At 37.6% G+C, this 18,150-nt stretch overlaps 1 protein-coding gene across 3 annotated transcripts in view; it reads right to left on the minus strand.

The window, feature by feature from the left end:
• Nucleotides 1-18,150, minus strand: part of LOC149311423 (trafficking protein particle complex subunit 12-like) — a 72,430-nt gene that overhangs the window by 29,847 nt on the left and 24,433 nt on the right. For all 3 annotated transcript variants that reach the window (XM_089531025.1, XM_089531026.1, XM_089531027.1), the window contains 3 exons: nt 12,851-12,964; nt 11,049-11,187; nt 836-948 (listed from right to left, as the gene is read on the minus strand). In XM_089531025.1, coding sequence (XP_089387151.1) covers nt 836-948; nt 11,049-11,187; nt 12,851-12,964 — 366 coding nt within the window. The remainder of the gene's footprint in view (nt 1-835; nt 949-11,048; nt 11,188-12,850; nt 12,965-18,150) is intronic.

Here is an 18,150-nt window from a genome sequence, read left to right on the forward strand (position 1 = left end):
GAAAGCACAAAAAAAGAGATGCACACTGAGGCTAAAACAAATAAATAAACCTATCTTTACATATATTGGAAGCTCATATAGTTTGAACTAGTGCTGACTAACCAGAAAGGCACTGTCAGAGTTGCCAGGAAGAGCTCAATAAAAGTATCAGCTTAATTTTTGTACCTGGGAAAAAGGCAAATTCTATGCTGGGATTTTGAGAAAACAGAGGTAAAACAAAACTACTAATGTTGTGAAGCACAGACCCAAATCTGTTGTGAGATTATTTTTGAAATCTGTGTATAGTTGGGGCTGCTTAGTCGAAGGTAAAGTTTAAAAGGTGATGAATGCAAAATGCAAGATGGTCAGGGGATTGGAGCAATTCCCTAAGAGAAAATGCTCAAGTATGTGGGATCTTTTAATTTAGTGAAAAGAAATGTGTCTACTGAGGGAAGACACAGTAGACACACCTACTGGAAATTATACATGGATACTCCAAGTCCAGATTCATATGCAGCTCCATGTTATTGTCCTAACTCCATAAATGCTTAACTGAAGACAAATACAATTTTTGCTATTTCAAGCATGGTCTTAAAACTAAGAACTCAGGTCAAACAGTAGAAGACCACCACCAGTCTGTTTTCTTAACATGTTTTCAGTGAAAGAGGGTTAACTACAACAGCATGAGAAAAATAGTTCTCTTGGAAGTACCCTCTCTGTGGAAGTGTTCTTGCATCATATCTGTACATACAGATTGTCTAAATGATGACTAAGTGTATTCTAGGAACTCTCTACAGTCAGAAAAGCAGACAGATGTTGAAATACCAAGTAGACTATCTAGAGATTATTTTTTTACCTTTGCGCAAATTGTTTCCATACTATGCAGTCTATCTAGTGACTCCTGAGGATTTCCTAGATACTGTTGAAGTTCAGCATGCAAAATCCGCATGGAAAAAGGAACCATGGAACCTGGAACAGTAACACAAAATTTATGCATTATTATTATTGTAGTTAATAGTAGGGTTGATCCATAACTGGTGCATACTATTTACATCTACCCAAGGTAATGAAAAGTCAAATTAAATAAAAGAACTGGCACATGCCCTAGTAGGAGAACAAACTACCAATTTCTGGACAGCTCTCTCTCATATCCCCTCCTTCATCCTTATCATCAAAGTCAATGAACTGTTTGCCTAATTTTTATTACATCCACTGCTCTTTTGGACTTTTGTTATTATTGTGCAGTATGGGTATTTGTATTGCTTTAATTGTATTTTTACTTTGGGGAAAAAAGAGCTCAGTGCACATTGCAGCAAATCCAAACAGAGCTCAAACGCTTCTTCTGTGCCATCCCAGCTACCTATCTACTCCATTTCCTGTCACTGTGGTTTTGGCTCCCAAACCCACTTTTTCTGCTTTACTATACTCCTGCACTCCTCAATCTACTCCTTCTGAGCCTTCTATGCAAAGAAAGGCCAATTCTGAAAACAGATGGATATTCACCATGCTACAAAGAAAAACAACATGATTTTGCTAGCCCTGAGAATGATTATGAAGCAAAATTAATGCTCCTACCTGCATGGAAGGAAAGCTTATTAGTACAGAGGATAGTACACAGAGCATATTACTCTGTTGGTTTCACTCTAGGAGGGTAAAACAAACATGTACATATTTTTTAAAATGCCTAGTAATATATTTTGGATGCTACATATCCAGCAAAAGGAGAGTCACGTAATATTTTTGTCAGAATTTGGATCCAGATGTAAAATAGGGGTTTAGCATGTTTTCCTTTGTGATGAGACAAATATACACTGAACTTAATATTAACAATGTATTTCCCCTACACATTCTCCAAAACAGAAATAAACAAGATGCTTGTCCTAGCTTATGTGGTCACTACTGACCATCGACTTAAGTTTCTTCAGAACTCTATTTCAAGACTGTGAAAGAGGATGAGAAGGAAAGGACTGAAGCAAGCACAAAATTGATCTTGCAGGACTTTATTATTGATGCCTTTATATTGTAACAATAGCAAAACCAAGTAAATTTGTATACTGCTTATCAATGCACTTAAGCACTCCCTAAGTGGTTTACAATGTGTAAGCTAATTGCCCCCAACAAGCTGCGTACTCATTTTAGCAACCTCAGAAGAATGCCAGGCTGAGTCGAGCCTGAGCTCCTGGCTGGTACTGAACTCACAACCTTGTGGCTTGTGGGTGAGTGGCTGCAGTACAGGCATTTAATCACTGCGCTGCCAGGGCTCCTTTAAAGGATTTATTTATAGTGTGGATTTTTATTGGATTTATTTCATGTATGATATTTTTTATTTTTTAAATATTGTTAGCTATCTTGGGGAACATGGCGCAGAGGGATATACGTTTAGTTTTCCTAAAACACTCACACATACACATTGTAGGCTCCTGGAAACAAAGTTGTGCCTCCTCGTTCTCCCTCTCCCCTTTCTTCTTCAATTTATTTATACTATGCTTTCCCTCAAGACTGGGACTCAAGGTAGTTTACAAATAAAAATCATTATAGTTAAAACATTTTTAAAAACCCAACATTAAAATAGAATCCAGTGATTAATGGTATTAAAACAATTTGAAACAAACATCTAAAATGATAAAAAAGCAGTTCAAAAAAAAAAAAAAAAGAAAAAGAAAAAAAGAAAAAAGAATATCATACTCACTTCACATTTGACCAAGAGCTGATATTCTGGCTATCTTGCCATATTCACTGCTAACAATCAGTTCTCTTATTTTAATTTAAATGATCAACAATGATACAAAAGAAATTGCATTTCAAAGGAAATGAATGGGATTTTTATTTTTTAATATATTCTGCTTCATATTAAAAATCAAAAACTATTGTGAAGGAATGAGGGGGGGGGGCAGAATAGGGATTCTGTTGGTGTAACGCCCATCCCTTACTTAAATATATATTTGTATAAATTTGTATAAAATTACCTTCTGGTTATCTATATAAGGTATATATGAAATATAAATGCTTTTTTTATTTAGACTTGGATCTCATCTCCAAGATATCTTATTTTATATATGTGAATATTTCAAATACCTCCCCCCCCCCAAAAAAAACAAAACAAAACACTTCTAGTCCCAAGCATTTCAGTTAAGGAATATTAATCCTGTGATATGCCAATTAATGTGTTCATGCCTAAGGAGGTTTGCCTTGGCTTGCTACGCCTGCCTGTGCTCTAGGATATTCAGGTGATGCTTCTGTTGATCACACCATCGTTACAAGCAAACTTAGTAGGGAATGCAAGAGAGAACTTCTCTGTGGCTGCTCTCAGGCTCTACATTCCTCAGGAGCCTATAATGGCACTTTGTTGTCCTATTCCATCAGGCTTTGCAGAACGTCTCCCTTATGAAATGCTTGTGACCGGAAGTGTTTTGGATTTTGGATAATTTTTTTTGGATTTTGGAATAACTGTACTTGTATATATGGATATAATGAGATATGTATATGTATAGTGGTCCCTTACTTTACGTGGTGAATCCATTCCAGACGCCCCATGTAAGGCAAAAAATGTGTATGCTCGTGCCCCATTGAATACAATGCGGCTCGCGCTCACGGTGCGGCACAGTATGTGTGCCACAGGTGCATGCGCCATTCTTTTTATTACAGCGCGGCTTCAAAGTAAGCTGAAAGCTGCATATGGCGCGGCATACTGTATATGCAAATACAGATATTCCAGAGATGGGAGCCAGTGTGATGAAGTGGTTTGAGTATTGGACTATGACTCTGGAGAGCAGGGTCTGAATCCTTGCTTGGCCATGGAAACTCACTGGGTGACCTTGGTCAAGTAACTCTCTCTCTCAGCCTCAGAGAATAACAATGGCAAACCCCCTCTGAAGAAACAAGCCAAGAAAACTCTTTAATAGGTTCACCCTATAAGTTGGGAATTACTTGAAGTCCTACAACAGCAACAAACATAATGAGATACCTTGGTAATGGGAAACAAGTCTAAACACAAAATTCATTTATGTTTCATATATATCTTATACAAATGTAATTTTATACAATATTTTAAATACTTTGGTGTATGAAACAAAGTTTGTGTATACTGAACCATCAGAAAGCAAAGGTGCAGTCACCCATGAAAAAAGTTTTGCTTTTTGGAGTAATTTGGATTTCAAAATTCCGGGTAAGGGAGACTCAGCCTATACTAGAAAATGCCATATGTGTGTGTGTGTTGTATGCCTTCAAATAGTTCCCATCAGTCTGGTTGCTTCATTTTATACTATTTGCAGCTTCCAAACACTTTTCAAGGGCAGACCCACACAGAGTGCATTACCATAGCCTAATCAAGAGGTAACCAAGGTATCTTTGCCTGTCAGTGGAAGGGCAACAAGGAGAGGACTATTCTAGCCTCCCTTGGAAGAAAGTGCCACAGCCAAGGGGCAGTCATAGCCGGCACTCAAAATTGTTCCTGGAGATTAGCAGCCAGTGGAGCTGCTGTAATAAGGGAATTGTACACACCCACTCAACATAAGCAAGATAACTTGCTGGAAAACATTTGTTTACAAGACAGAAAATAATTAAAAAACATGCACAAGCGCAAGAAATTCTTATCATAAGACAGAAGAAGTTTCAACGATTAAGAAACTTTGCATTTTGAACAGAAAGGTAACACATTCAAGGTGTGCATGCAGGGTGTTATTGTTTGTGAGGCAGCCACTAGAGGGGGAACACAACACATTGAAGTATTATATACCTTGTCAACTAGGACACAGAAAAAGATGGTCATTTCTCTCCCTTACCTTTCCTCTTTTTTCATGTCATGATTATTTATAAAACCCAGTAATGCCTACAATTGTTCCAAAATTTTGGAAACTTGTTATTTGTATCAATTTAAAAGGAGGCAAAACTAGAAGGCAATTAAAATAATATATTCAAGTAGAAGAAAAACATTGAAGACCTTGTGATAGATAGATGGACCAAACAGAAATGGGACATAGCCTTAAAATACCTGCTTCTGCACATACTAAAAGATGAATAATACCCATAATTGTTGTTGTAAAAGAGGGTTCTGATTTTTTAAATTGCAGCAAATTTTCATTAGAATAATGTAGGATTCAGTGACTCAGACATCAATTACAATTTTTTTTCAAAGAATGTACTTATATTTTCTTATTTGTTTTCTATATTGCGTGTGTAGGCATAAGAGAGTAAGTAAGTAACCCCTGAAAAGCATGGGATGTTTGGGGGACAGTGACAGGAGCTGCAGGCAATGACATGACATTAAGACTTGTGTCAAGTCAAATATCATCTCCTGACTTGCCCCATGAGGAAAAGAAACTTGCTTGAATGTTTCAAAAATGAACAAATATTCTCTGTTGTAGACATATGTCTATCCACATTTGGTATAAAATACACCGAGATTATCAAGAACAGAAATGCCACACAATTTGCCCAGACTAATACAATTAACCCATTAGGCTCTTGTTCCCACTGCAGTAAAAAAATAAAATAAATCATCAGCTGCTCCATTTTGTATTGGATCTTATCTGTCTTAAAGTACACAACCAGCCTCTCATATAAATGCCCTGTATCCTAATTTTAATAATAAAATTCACATTATAAGAAATACTCAGATGCAGTGTTAAATAGAGACTATTTTCAAAACTGAAAATCTGGTATATGTGTTTGGCTGCTGTCATCTGTTTATTTAAACAAAGTCTGTATATATGTAATCTTTTCTAGATTTGCTCCTGAACGCCTCCTTTCCATTTCTTATGCTAGCTTCACTAGAGGTGGGAACTTTTGATGGCTTGTGTCTGAGTTATAGAGGATTAGACAAAGTAGTCAGATCTTTTTCTTTTTTAAAAGATATTGAGAGTCAGTGGAACTGTGAGTCTTCCTCTTTTCCTGCTTCCTTCTACCTTATTGTCTTTTCTAGAGAGTCATGCCTTCTCATAATGTGTCCAAAATATGACAGTCTTAGTTCAGTCATCTTGGTTTCTAAGGAGAGTTCAGGCTTGATTTGCTTTAGGAACTATTTATTCGTCTTTTTTTAGAAGCCCACGGTAACCACAGAATTCTTCTCCAGCACTCCATTTCAAATGAGTGGATTTTCCTCCTAGCAGCTTTTTTTCATTGTCCACCTTTCATACTTGGAAATTGGAAATACAATGGTTTGGACAGTCCAAACTTTATATTAAATGATATATATATTTACACTTCAGAATTTTGTTTAGCTACATAGCTGCCCTCCCAAGTCCTAGCCTTCTTCTGATTTCTTGACTGCAGTATTCATTCTGATCAATGAACGAGCCAAGACATGGAAAATCTTGAACTATTTCAATATCTTCGTCATCTATTTTAAAGTTATCTGTGATTTTGTTCAGGAATTGTTTCAAGTCTTTGATATTTTCTGTTAGTAGTATGGTGTCATCTGTGTATCTTAAATAGTTGATTTCCTTCCTCCCATTTTTACATTTCTTCCAAGTCTAATCCTACTTTATGTACAATATCTTCAATATATGAGTTACAACATATGAGTTACACAGGTAAGATGATAAAATGCAGTCTTGCCAGACCCCTGGCAACTGGAAACCATTCTGTTTCTCTGTATTCTATCCTGAAAGTAGCCTCTTATCCTGAATACAGATTACATATCTGGACAATCAAGTATTGTGGCACACCCATTTCTTTAGAGAGATCTACAGTTTTTCATGATCTACACCAGTGATTCCCATTTTTTTGTGTGTGGCTATCGACCCCTTTCCTCTTATGCAGTTGGCTGAGCAGTGACCTTAGAAGCTCCAATGCCTGTTTCTTGATAGTAGGTCTATTGTTCTACTTGGTCATGTAATGTATTCCCCTGCTGGTCATAGAGCATCCTCACTTTCGATTTTAGATTTCCTTTTGATTTCTTGGCTATTGTGGAAGAGGTCCATTGTTCTTCCTTTTTTGTTGTCATTTTCTATTTCTCTGCATTACTATAGTAGTTTCCTTTGTCCCTGCACACAAATCACTTAACATTTGCATTCAGGGTTCTGACCCTGTTTCTGTTCCCTTTTACTTTTACTTCTTGACTTTCCTCTGTCATCCATTGAGGCTTTTTTCTTTTTTAGATGCAAATGGTCTTTTTGTATTCATCCCTGGCAATGGCCCAGGCTTCAGTACAGAATTTTCTGGATTGAATTATTCAATAGTCTTAATAGTGCAAATCTATTTTTACATTATCTTTAAATCCGATGGGGCTGTTCTTCAGGTTTTTTTTTAATGATGGTTAATTTAGTGTTCTTCTTTAGCTTTATCCTAATTTTTTATATTAGCAGTTCACGGTCTGTGTTACAATCTGCCCCTGGTCTTGTTTTTGAAAAGAGAATGGAGCTTTTACATCTTCTACTTTCAATTACATAGTCTATTTGATTTCTGTATTGGTCTACAGACGATGTCCATGAATACAGTCACCTCTTTGGTTGCTTGAAGAATGAGTTTGAGATTAAAAAACTGTTGGCCTTGCAAAATTCAATCCATTCTCTCCTGCTTCATTTCTTGATCTTAGAACAAATTTTCCTACAACTTTTTATTCTGCTCTGTTTCCTACTTTTGCATTCCATTTGCCTATGATTATCAACATGTCCTATTTTGGTGAGTGAGCACGTTCCTCCTGGACTCCAGCATATAATTTTTCAATTTGTTCTTCTTCATCTGCCTCATAGTTGGAACATAAACTTGGTTTATGGCTATGGTTATACTGACAGGTTTTCCCTGAAGTTTTACTGACATTAATTGATCAACTTTGTATTATATCCTTTAACTGCTTTTGCTACATCTCTTTTCACTCTTAATGCAACTCCATTTCTTCTTAGATTTTCATTTCCTGAACTGTGTAATAATTATCTTACTCAAAATGTCCTATTCATGTTCACTTTGCCTCACTCATCCCACGTATTGCAATGTTTATATGTTCCATTTTTTGGTTTACAATATCCAGCTTCTCCTGATTCATGCTTTTCACATTCCATGTTCTTATAATACGTGTTGTATGGATTTGGACTTTCCTTTCACCTCTGAGTACATCAACATCTGAATGCCTTTTCGGCTTGAGTCCAATTGTGTCATTAGCTACAGTGCTACTTATAGTTGTCATCTGCTCTATGCCAGTAGCTCATTGAGAGCCTTCTGATTTGGGAATATCATATTCTAGTGCTAGCTCCTGTTTCATTTTGGACTGTCTCATTGTAGCCTTTTTATGGTAAAAGACATTCAAAAGTAAAAAACATTCAAAGAGGTTTAATATGCCTCCTTCTGTGAAGTACTAACACGTGTTAGCCATGGTGCCAATGTCATTGTCTCTGAGAGATCCAGTGTCACCCCTATGACTGCTGCTGCCCAGGAGCCATTTGGCACATTTAGTCTGGCTCCTCAGGAAAAGCCTGTCTGACATGGGAGACCCTGCCAGCAGCGCTGTTGCCATCAGCATAAAATCTTGCCTCATAGGAACATGCAATCCCAATACTGCAGAAAGGCAGTGCCATGGTGAGCCTGAAGGGATACTCTGCACATAAACAGCTCCTTCACTGAGGCAAAGAGAAGTCACAGATTAGGCTTGTTTAATCTTCCCCTCAATTAAATCACTAAACCAGTTCAATGGCTATTACTGATTTCACAGAACAAAGGACTGCAAAGGAATCAAAGAAGTGTAGGGAAGCAATGGACAATCCAGGAAAATCCTAAAACTTCATGTAGTATCAGATTTAACCTTTGTGCTTTACTGAAATTACATATGCAGAGTAGACTGCATAGAGCAGTTGTCTCCCAGAACTAAACTAGAGAGTTTCAAGTAGAAGGAACAAAAACTGACCCACAAGGCAATGTACAATTTCTTGGGGCGGGGGCAGGAATGAGTCTAGGGTTCATGTATTCACTTCTCCCCAAAGCAGACAGCACATCACAAATGAGTGACATGAAATTTTTGTCAGCAACAAAATACACTCTGGGGATATACACATGTATGTACTGATCATATGTAAAATTCTGCATGTGCTGAATTGTGAAGTCTTGTTCCATTCATATGTAAAATTCTGCATATGCTGAGTTGTGAAGTCTTGTTCCCATGAATCTATATAGTGGATGCAGCATGGGAATTAAAATTCTCTATACACACTGCCTTCACATTCTGAAGCTTCAGTCTGCAGTCAGACAAGATTCCCAAGAGACCAGAACTATGGATTATGCACAGCATGGCATGTAGGCAGAAGAAAGAGTACCAGTTTAACCCTAATTAACAGCAGGAGCTGCCAGAGAAAGAGTTTCAAGATTCAAGTTGGAGGAAAAGATGGAAAAAAGTGAAGTATTTGGCATCTCAGTCAAACCTGATAGAAAATCAGGCAACTATGAATGACACAGTGGCAATATATATAAAAAAGAGACAGACAAAATAATTTGGGGGGAACTTTGGAGTTGAAGGTAAATAGGTCTAGTTGCATATGATAAAATAACATCCAAAACATTAAAGAGACATTCTTGGAAATTAATACCTTTTCTAGGCTGAAATTCATATGTTGCTTCAAAATGAAATGCATTGCACTTAATTCAATGAATATTTTGAATTGATCCAAATTACACACATGAATTAAATGAAATGTATTCTGTGCCACTTCCATAACCATCATTTATTTGTATCTTGACACATTTGATTGCAAAGTGCATTTTAATTGCCTAATTCATTTAACTATTGTGAATCAAAATGAGATAAATAAATCAAAGATTTTACAGTTATGCTTGTTACACCAAAAAATGAAAAGAAAATTAGCAACCATCAGCATATTATCATGGATTATGGTTACTGCACAGTAGCTAAAATATATGTACGATTTATTTTTATTTTATCATTAAAATTAGCAGTTTATCAACACAGATTCAGATTTCTTTTTCCAGTGTTTTTCTTAAGACAAATGTTCAGATATGCCTTTTTTATCTCTTAGGCTATCATTATGAAAACATGGCATTCTAATAAGAACAAAGAAAATGTGGAAGTCTTTCTCAACCTCTGATCTAATATATCTGCCATTTTCTACTACCAAAAAACCAGCTGTATATATACGTTATTTGATTTTTGACTTGAATACGGAACGAAAACATCAGGAAAGAAATTATTGGAATACATGAAAACTAGACTAGTTAAAACTTCCCATAAACCATTCACAGCCGTGGCCCCTAAACTATGGAACATCTTACCAGAAGAGATCCGTCTGATCACCACCTTAGAAGCCTTGAAGAAGGCACTTAAGACGGATCTCTTCTGGCGGGCCTACCCATCTGATCTTCTATAACTGATTTTAAAGAACACTCCCACTTCTGATTCGATAGCATGGAAAACAGACAATGATTTGAGTATTTTAATGATTGGTAGTAGTATTGCTGGCCGTTTTATTGTTTGTATTTTTAGATAATATTGTATTTTGTATTGTTGATTCTTTTTTGTTGTAATCCCGCCTCGATCCGCAGGGAGAGGCAGGAAATATAAATAAAATTTATTATTATTATTATTATTATTATTATTATTATTTAATTAATTCTTCCACTGAAACTGGCAGGGCCAAGAACAGGGGTGGGCAACTGCTGGAAGGCTAGGGGGCTACATTTAGCCCCCTATGAGATTATGGAAGTCTTTGCTCCTGAGAAAAAAAGCCACACTTCAAAGGGCTATGGGAAGTTCCACGATGTTTTGGGTTTCAACAAAGGCCTCTTCTGTGCCTAAACTAGTCCAGCAGGGCCTGCAAAATGTGATGGAAATGCACCCCATGCCCTCCTGGAGGATTTCAAGACAAAAAGTTTTTTTCTGAACATTTTTGCAAAAATTGTTTTGAATTTCTGGGGGGCCCAGGTACCCTCCAAATGTGGTGGAAATGCCTTCCACATTCTCTGGGGGGGCATTCCTAAGGGGAAAGGTTTTTGGAAAAAAATTGACTCCTGGGGGCTGCATGTGTCTGCAGGCCACACTTTGCCCAACATTGATCTAGAGGCTCTTAATTTTGGCTACATTATGGTCTACATCAGTAATATTAACAACAACATAAACAAAACCAATTTACCTTTGCGTCCTGGGTATACATGAGGGTAATATTCATAATATAGGTCAGGCTGGTCTAGGTTTCCAAATGGCTCAAATTCCATTTCAGCATTTTGAAAAAGACCCAGTTTCACAAGAAGAGCCAATCTTACAAACCAAAGCTTGAAAGTAGTAAAACAAAACATGAAAGCATTATATCATTTGTCAGCCATTACTGTATAAACAAAACCTTTATCCCACAGAATTGGACACAGCTTGAAAGGAACTTGTTAAAAACAGCGACTTACATATATATTAACTCCTTTTGCCAATAATGATGCAATTACATTAACATTATAATTGTAACTAAGTGAGGAGTAAAGTCACTCTATTTGCAGTGTAACTGTAACTAAGGCCAGAGCAGAAGGGTGGGAAGGAGTGGCCCAAGTCTGCTCTGTCCAGAACTGGGTTGGTACGGCAGCGACCACATGGCCTGCTGCCAAAGTGGGCCACGGTTGCTGGCCCTAATCCACATTACCAAGAGCTGGATTATCCTGGCTCCTTTTTGCTCCGGTGCAAAGGACCGGCGTGCAGCGTTGAAGCAGCTTTGGCCCATGTTAGAGGCGTATGTTGCTTGAACACCATGTCTCCAAAGTGGCCAGATGCTGCTTCTTTTGGCTATCTGTTCTGGGCCCTATTCACTTTTACAGTTACGGGGTGCGGCCTCACCAAAGAACTAAGACGTTTGAGTAGGAATCACATGATTAAAGTGCTTGCTTGTGCTGCTGTGTTCAGATCTTTAAAGAATAACTAAAGTAACTAGCTACTTTCAAGTACAGGTTGAGTTTTACTTATCCAAAATGCTTGAGATCAGAAGTGTTTTGGAATTTGTGAGTTTTTCAGATTTTGGAATATCTGCATATATATCATGAGATATCTTGGAGATGAGACCCATATCAAAACATGACATTAATTTATATTTCACATACAGTTTATACACATATCCTGAAGGTAACTTTATACACAATATTTTAAATAATTTTGTACATGGAACAAAGTTTGTGGACACTGACTCATCAGAAAGCAAAGTTGTCGCTATCTCAGCCACCATTTGGAGAAAATTGAAATATTTTGGATTTTGGAATTCTGAATAAGGGAGACTCAATGTCTAAAATATTATTTGTTACTGCAATGGTAACTAGCTATGGCAGGGGACTTTTATAGCCCCTGTATCTATATTTTAAATCAAGAGACTGCAAATGCATTTGAAAGAATATATAATTTCTTCTTACCATTACTCTCTTTAAATTGAAAATATATGGATAAAATAATGTGTACTTTTGCTAATGTCATGATTTTTTTAGGTTACAGTAAGAACAAGCAACATATTCCACAGCAACAGTGAAGCTGATGAACCTCTGTTTTCATGAAGGATCTGTTTTGTTTGGGAAAATTTGGGAAATCCCTCCCCCCCTTTGCACTCATGTTTTCAGGATTACATTTGAGAAATGCAAAAAAGGCATCTATCATAAGACAGAAACTCACTGGAAACAAAGCAATCCCAACTAGTTATAACAATAAACTGGTGAGATAGGATTTGTTTCTTACAGTCTGACTGCTATCTCCACTACAGATGCAAGTGATGAGCAAACAGACATTAGCTAAAGTAATCTAGCTATGATAAAGTTCCATCAGGCTTCTTGAAGTGCAACTAATTATCCCTCCCTGTTTTAAATTCCAAGTTTAGGAAATGAAATCAAAGACATATATAAAACAGATGGATATCTGTATCCTTTTGCAAAAAATGCACTAAAGAACTTTAGCTGGCCTAAAATGCAAACGTACCTGCAGGGAGTCTGTGGTATGACTTGTCGGTAGGCCATTTTTGCCATAGCCCTGACCATGAGCAGTCAGAAGTCGTCCACATAAGTCAACCGCTGCTCTCCAGTTTTTGCTGCTCTGGAAGAAAGGGCAGGGAGAGGGGAGGAAGAATAGGCTAAGTAACAAATAAATTCAGCAGCTTAGAACTTGGAGTTGCTTATTTTGCTTGAAGCGGCTACAGCAAACCATTAGTAATAATGACAAGGTCAGTGAAGCTGGCCAGTAGGAAGCAGAATGTCATTTGTCAGAGCTGCTTGTATAATTAGGCAAAAAGCGAAGCCAGGCATGACTCACAATTTACAATTAGAAGATTGCTAGTGTAAAAGGATGCACAATTTATTATGATGGGTCAGACACGGTTCTGTTCAAGAAGCAGTAATCTGTTTTTAAATCCATCTGAAATATGCAACAATTTAGCCATTATTTAAAAAATCATACATATTCTCTGCAAAGAACATTTATTTTTTATTTTTTCCTGGGATCACACTATGCCTTTATTAGTTTTGAATCAATGAATTCATGAAGGTCATTCAACAGGGATTACATGAGAAATAAAGTTAGGTCAAAATACACATTTTAGTGACTATAAACACTTGACGTTTTTAAATCACTCATCCAGATCTGGTACCAAATAAAACTGAGAAATGTTATCCCACCTACCTACCCCTTCCCATCCAAAAAGAGAGGCCAAACACTCACTTAAATGCACTCAATTTCCTGAGCATCAACATCATTGAACATACTCACGAGACTATGGTGATAAATAGAGGAATTCTGTATTTTTAAGTATGTCATCCTCACTAGTAGATATTTTTTTGGGGAAAGTGCTGCAATTCCCAAACAATGTAAGCATTAAGTAAGCTGCATTATGTCGTATTTATGTCAGTTCCCAGATATAGACAACAAGAGGAATTTCCTCAGGAAAATAATAATAATAATAATAATAATAATAATAATAATAATAATATTTTTATTTATATTTCCCGCCTCTCCTCATGGAGCAAGGTGGCAGAACAACAGCTAAAATCAACATTACAGTACATTGATTCACAAACTCACAAATTCATGCAATATATTAATTGACAATTATAAAGCAGTATAAAATTTATCACTACAGTCTATGTGCACATCATCCCTAGGAGGTAAGCATTTTCAGGGTTCAATTCATAATAGATCAGGTGGGGCGCCTGATCAAGAGTGTTAATAAGACGGATCTCTTCTGGTAGGCCATTCCAGAGTCTTGGGGCAGCAGCAGTAAATGCTTTATCAAAAGTTGATCTTGGTCTAACCTTGGGATGTTCCAATAATTTCTTTTCAGATGTCCTGAGAGTGTGGGGCGGATTGTGTAGGGAGAGGCGTCCCCTCAAGTAGCTTGGGCCCAAGCCATTTAGGGCTTTAAAGGTCATAACCAACACTTTATATTTGGCCCGGAAGCTAATCGGTAGCCAGCGCAACTCATGAACCCAGTGAACTTTTTGTGAAAGCTAAGAATACGGTGTACTGGTTTGAGCATTGGACTATGACTCTGGAGCCCAGGGTTTGAACCCTCATTCAATCACTGGGTGACCTTGGACAAGTCACACATTCTCAGCCTTAGTGGAAGACAAAGACAAACCTGGTTTGAACAAATCTTGCCAAGAAAACCTTGTGATAGGGTTGCCTTGGGGTTGTCATAAGTCAGAAATGACTTGAAGGAACAGAAAAACAAAAACACTCACGAGGCCTGTATGTTTTTGCCCATTTCAACCAATCAGGGTAGATAAAGGGCAGTAACTAAATCAAACTATTAAAAGATCATTGTGTAATTCTTTCAAATGGCACAATAACTTGAAACACATAAATTCAAAGCATCATAATGTAACTTCTTTTCACAGAAACATTTTCATCTTTGATGCAGGAAGAGCATACTAACAAAACATTGCTGCATGAAATGTTATTCCTCTAGTCACCTCCATTACTAATATATATGGGGGCACAACCCATTCAGGATAGGAAACAAAGAGATCTGCACCACTTATATATTGATCCACAATACCAGAAAGGTATATCTCTGTCCAAAGAGGAGAAACACTCTTGTGAAGTACATTTCGCCATAAGACCTGGAGGATATATAAAATGTCAGATTCTTAAAAATAAAACAAAAAATTGAAGTGCATATTTAAAGCTCTTGTTGTTATCCACCCTCGAGTTGATCTCAATCCATGGCAAACCTGTAGATGAGACATCTCCAAGACTCCCTGTCTTCCACTTTTCTGCTCTGCTCCTGCAAATTCAAACCCTGACCTGTTTTATAGAGTCCATCCATCTAGCAGATGGCCTTCCTCTCTTTCTGCTTCCCTCCATTTCCCTAGCATTATTGTTTTCTCCAGTGATTTGTGCCTTCTCATGATGTGCTAAAGTGCGACAGCCTTAGTCTAGTCATCTTGTCTTTCAGAGCGATTTCAAGTTTGATCTGTTCTAGGATCCATTTGTTTGACTTCTTGGCTGTCCATGGTATCCTCAGCAATCTTCTCCAGCACATTTCGAATGAATTGATTTTCCTCCTATCCAATTTCTTCATTCTCCAGCTCTCGCTTTCATACAATACCTTGTACGAACTTCTGTACTCAGTTGTATATCTTTACATTTTAGTATCTTTTCTAGTCCTTTCATAGCTGCCCTCCCCATTCGTAGTCTTCTTATGATTTCGTGACTGCAGTCCCTGCTCCGATCAATGTTTGATCCTAGATATGAGAACTGTTTTACTATTTCTATTTCCTCAGATTGAATTTGTGTAAATTATCTGTGGTCATTATTCTGTTTTCTTTATGTTCAACAATAACCCTGTCTTTGCACTTTCTTCTTTAATCTTTCTTAGTAGTTGCTCTATGTCTGTAATGTTTTCTGCTAGTAGTATTGTCATCTGCATATCTTAGATTGTTGGTATTCTTTTCTCCTATTTTCACTCCTCCTCCTTCTGTGTTCAACTCTGTTTTTTGTGTAATATGCTCTGCACATAAGTTGAATAGATAGGGTGAAACGATGCAGCCTTGCCTGACCCCTTTGCCAACTGGGAACCATTCAGTTTCTCCATGTTCTGTTCTGACAGTATCCTCTTGTCCCAAGTACAGATTCCTCATCAGGACTATCAGATGTGTTAAAACTTTACCCCCATCCCTTTTCTCCCTTCAAGTAATATTCCACAGCTTTACAGGCAGTTCATATTTGATGGCTCCTACTGCCTAAACATACCCAAATGTTTTTGAGTCCCCCACCCCCACCCTCAGGCACTAAGCAATGGCATTTCCTCCCTCCACCTTCTTTATTACTCAGTTGCTGATCACTGGCAGTACTTGGAAAACACTAATGCACCATTTTTGCACTAGATAAGTGGTAATATAGGATCAGGCCACCCCTCTGTATGCCTCTTTTGCAAGCTCTGAAGCACAACCCACCTTCTCACCTTGAATGCTTGTCAAGTTGCTCCCTGTATTGCTTCTTCCAGGAAAATTACATTGTTAATAAGTCAGTAAAGTGGCCCTTACTTAACACAACTTTTGTGTCTGGTCTTGTTATTCTGTGAAGGGTCATCAAGAACTCTTATGGCACATTTGGGATGTCAAATGGTATTACAGTGGAAATGATGGGCTGGAACACATTAGAAGTCAATATCAGGAACACATGTATGTCCCTTCCTCCCTCAGCTAATGATCTGCAAATCATGATAGGTGAGAAGCCACTACTGGACCCAATCTGAGCTATGGCTTGATACAAATACAAGTAAAACCAATCTGAGTTTCTTTTCAAATCATCTGAGATTGTTCAGGTACGAAAAAGGGAGGGGAAAAAGGAAAATAACAGCAAGTGCTCATTTTCAATTACTCTAACTGAGATCAAATGTCCTCTCCGAGTCCTTAAATTGTGTACCATTTTTGATATGAAGACCTCAACTTATGTTAAGCTTATGTTCCTTAATATATTCAAACTGAGAACTCTTGTCTTAATACTGGTTGACAAATCTAGCGAGTAAGCTAACTTTGCATCATGGTTCACCATATAACTTTAAGTCGACTTCATGTATAAGTCAAGGGCAGGAGGTGGGACCTAAATTATGGATTTTGATATGACCCATGGATAAGTCAAGGGTAAAATTTAGGGGACTGTAGAAAGGATCTAAAGGGTGGTGCAAAGGAAAACAATACTAAAGAACTTACAACATTCCAATAGGCATAATTGCATGTGTTCACCCTGAAAGCTGGATGGATGAGGAGGGAACTATGGTAAATACGGGAGGTGAACAGGCACAGGTGGGGCTAGGAAAATGCACACATGTTAAAAAGGATGAAAAGGCAAAGCATGAAAATGGCATCTATGCTACCAGTGATTATGGCCTTTAACTTTAACGTGATAACTTTGCCTAATTTTTAACCCATAAAAGCTGACAAACATACACAAATGCCTTATTCAGATTCTACAGAGCCCAATTCATCTTCTCACTCCTTTGAGAGGAAGTGCCAAAGAGGTGTCACCGCTGCCATTTTTCTGTACAGGCATTGAAAAAGGTCAGAAGCAGCACCACAGGGAAGAGAGTAGAGTAGGTTGGTGCTTCTTTTAGGTGCTCTCAAACAAACTAAGCTCTTACCTTTCACCACTCTACCCAGAGGAGGGAATTTTGTATTTAGACTTGGGTCTCATTGCCATGATATCTCATTATATATGTACAGTATATGCAAATACAGGTATTCCCAAATCCAAAAACCCAAACACATCTGGTCCCAAGCATTTTGGATAATGGAGGCTCAACCTGTACTGGATTTCCAGTTTCTATGCATGGTTGTGAAAGCTGGACAGTAAAGAAACCTAAGAGAAAGATAATCAAGGGAGAGTTCTGTGGATATCATGGACTGTCAAAATGACCAATAAATGACTCCTAGAGCAAATCAAGCCTGAACTCTCTCTAGACACCAAAATGACAAAACTGAGGCTATCGAATTTTGGACACATAGTGAATACATGACTTATTAGAAAAGACAATGCTTGGTAAAGTGGGAGACAGCATCAAAAAAGGAAGACAGCATTACATGTGGACACACTCAACCAGGGAAGCCATGACCTTGAATTTGCAGTATCTGCGCAGAACTGTTTTCACTAATGTGGCTGAGATAAGCCAAAACTAACTTGATGACTATTAAGAATGTCAACAAGTCAAAACTAATACGCATGAGGGAAAAAAGTTCATCCCAATGCTATCTGTCAAGATTTAAAGAGCTACACATGATCATCTA

Source organism: Sceloporus occidentalis, unplaced genomic scaffold (assembly GCF_023333645.1).
Source record: "Sceloporus occidentalis isolate IW3139 unplaced genomic scaffold, rSceOcc1.0.p SCAF_6, whole genome shotgun sequence".
Classification (NCBI taxonomy): domain Eukaryota; kingdom Metazoa; phylum Chordata; class Lepidosauria; order Squamata; family Phrynosomatidae; genus Sceloporus; species Sceloporus occidentalis.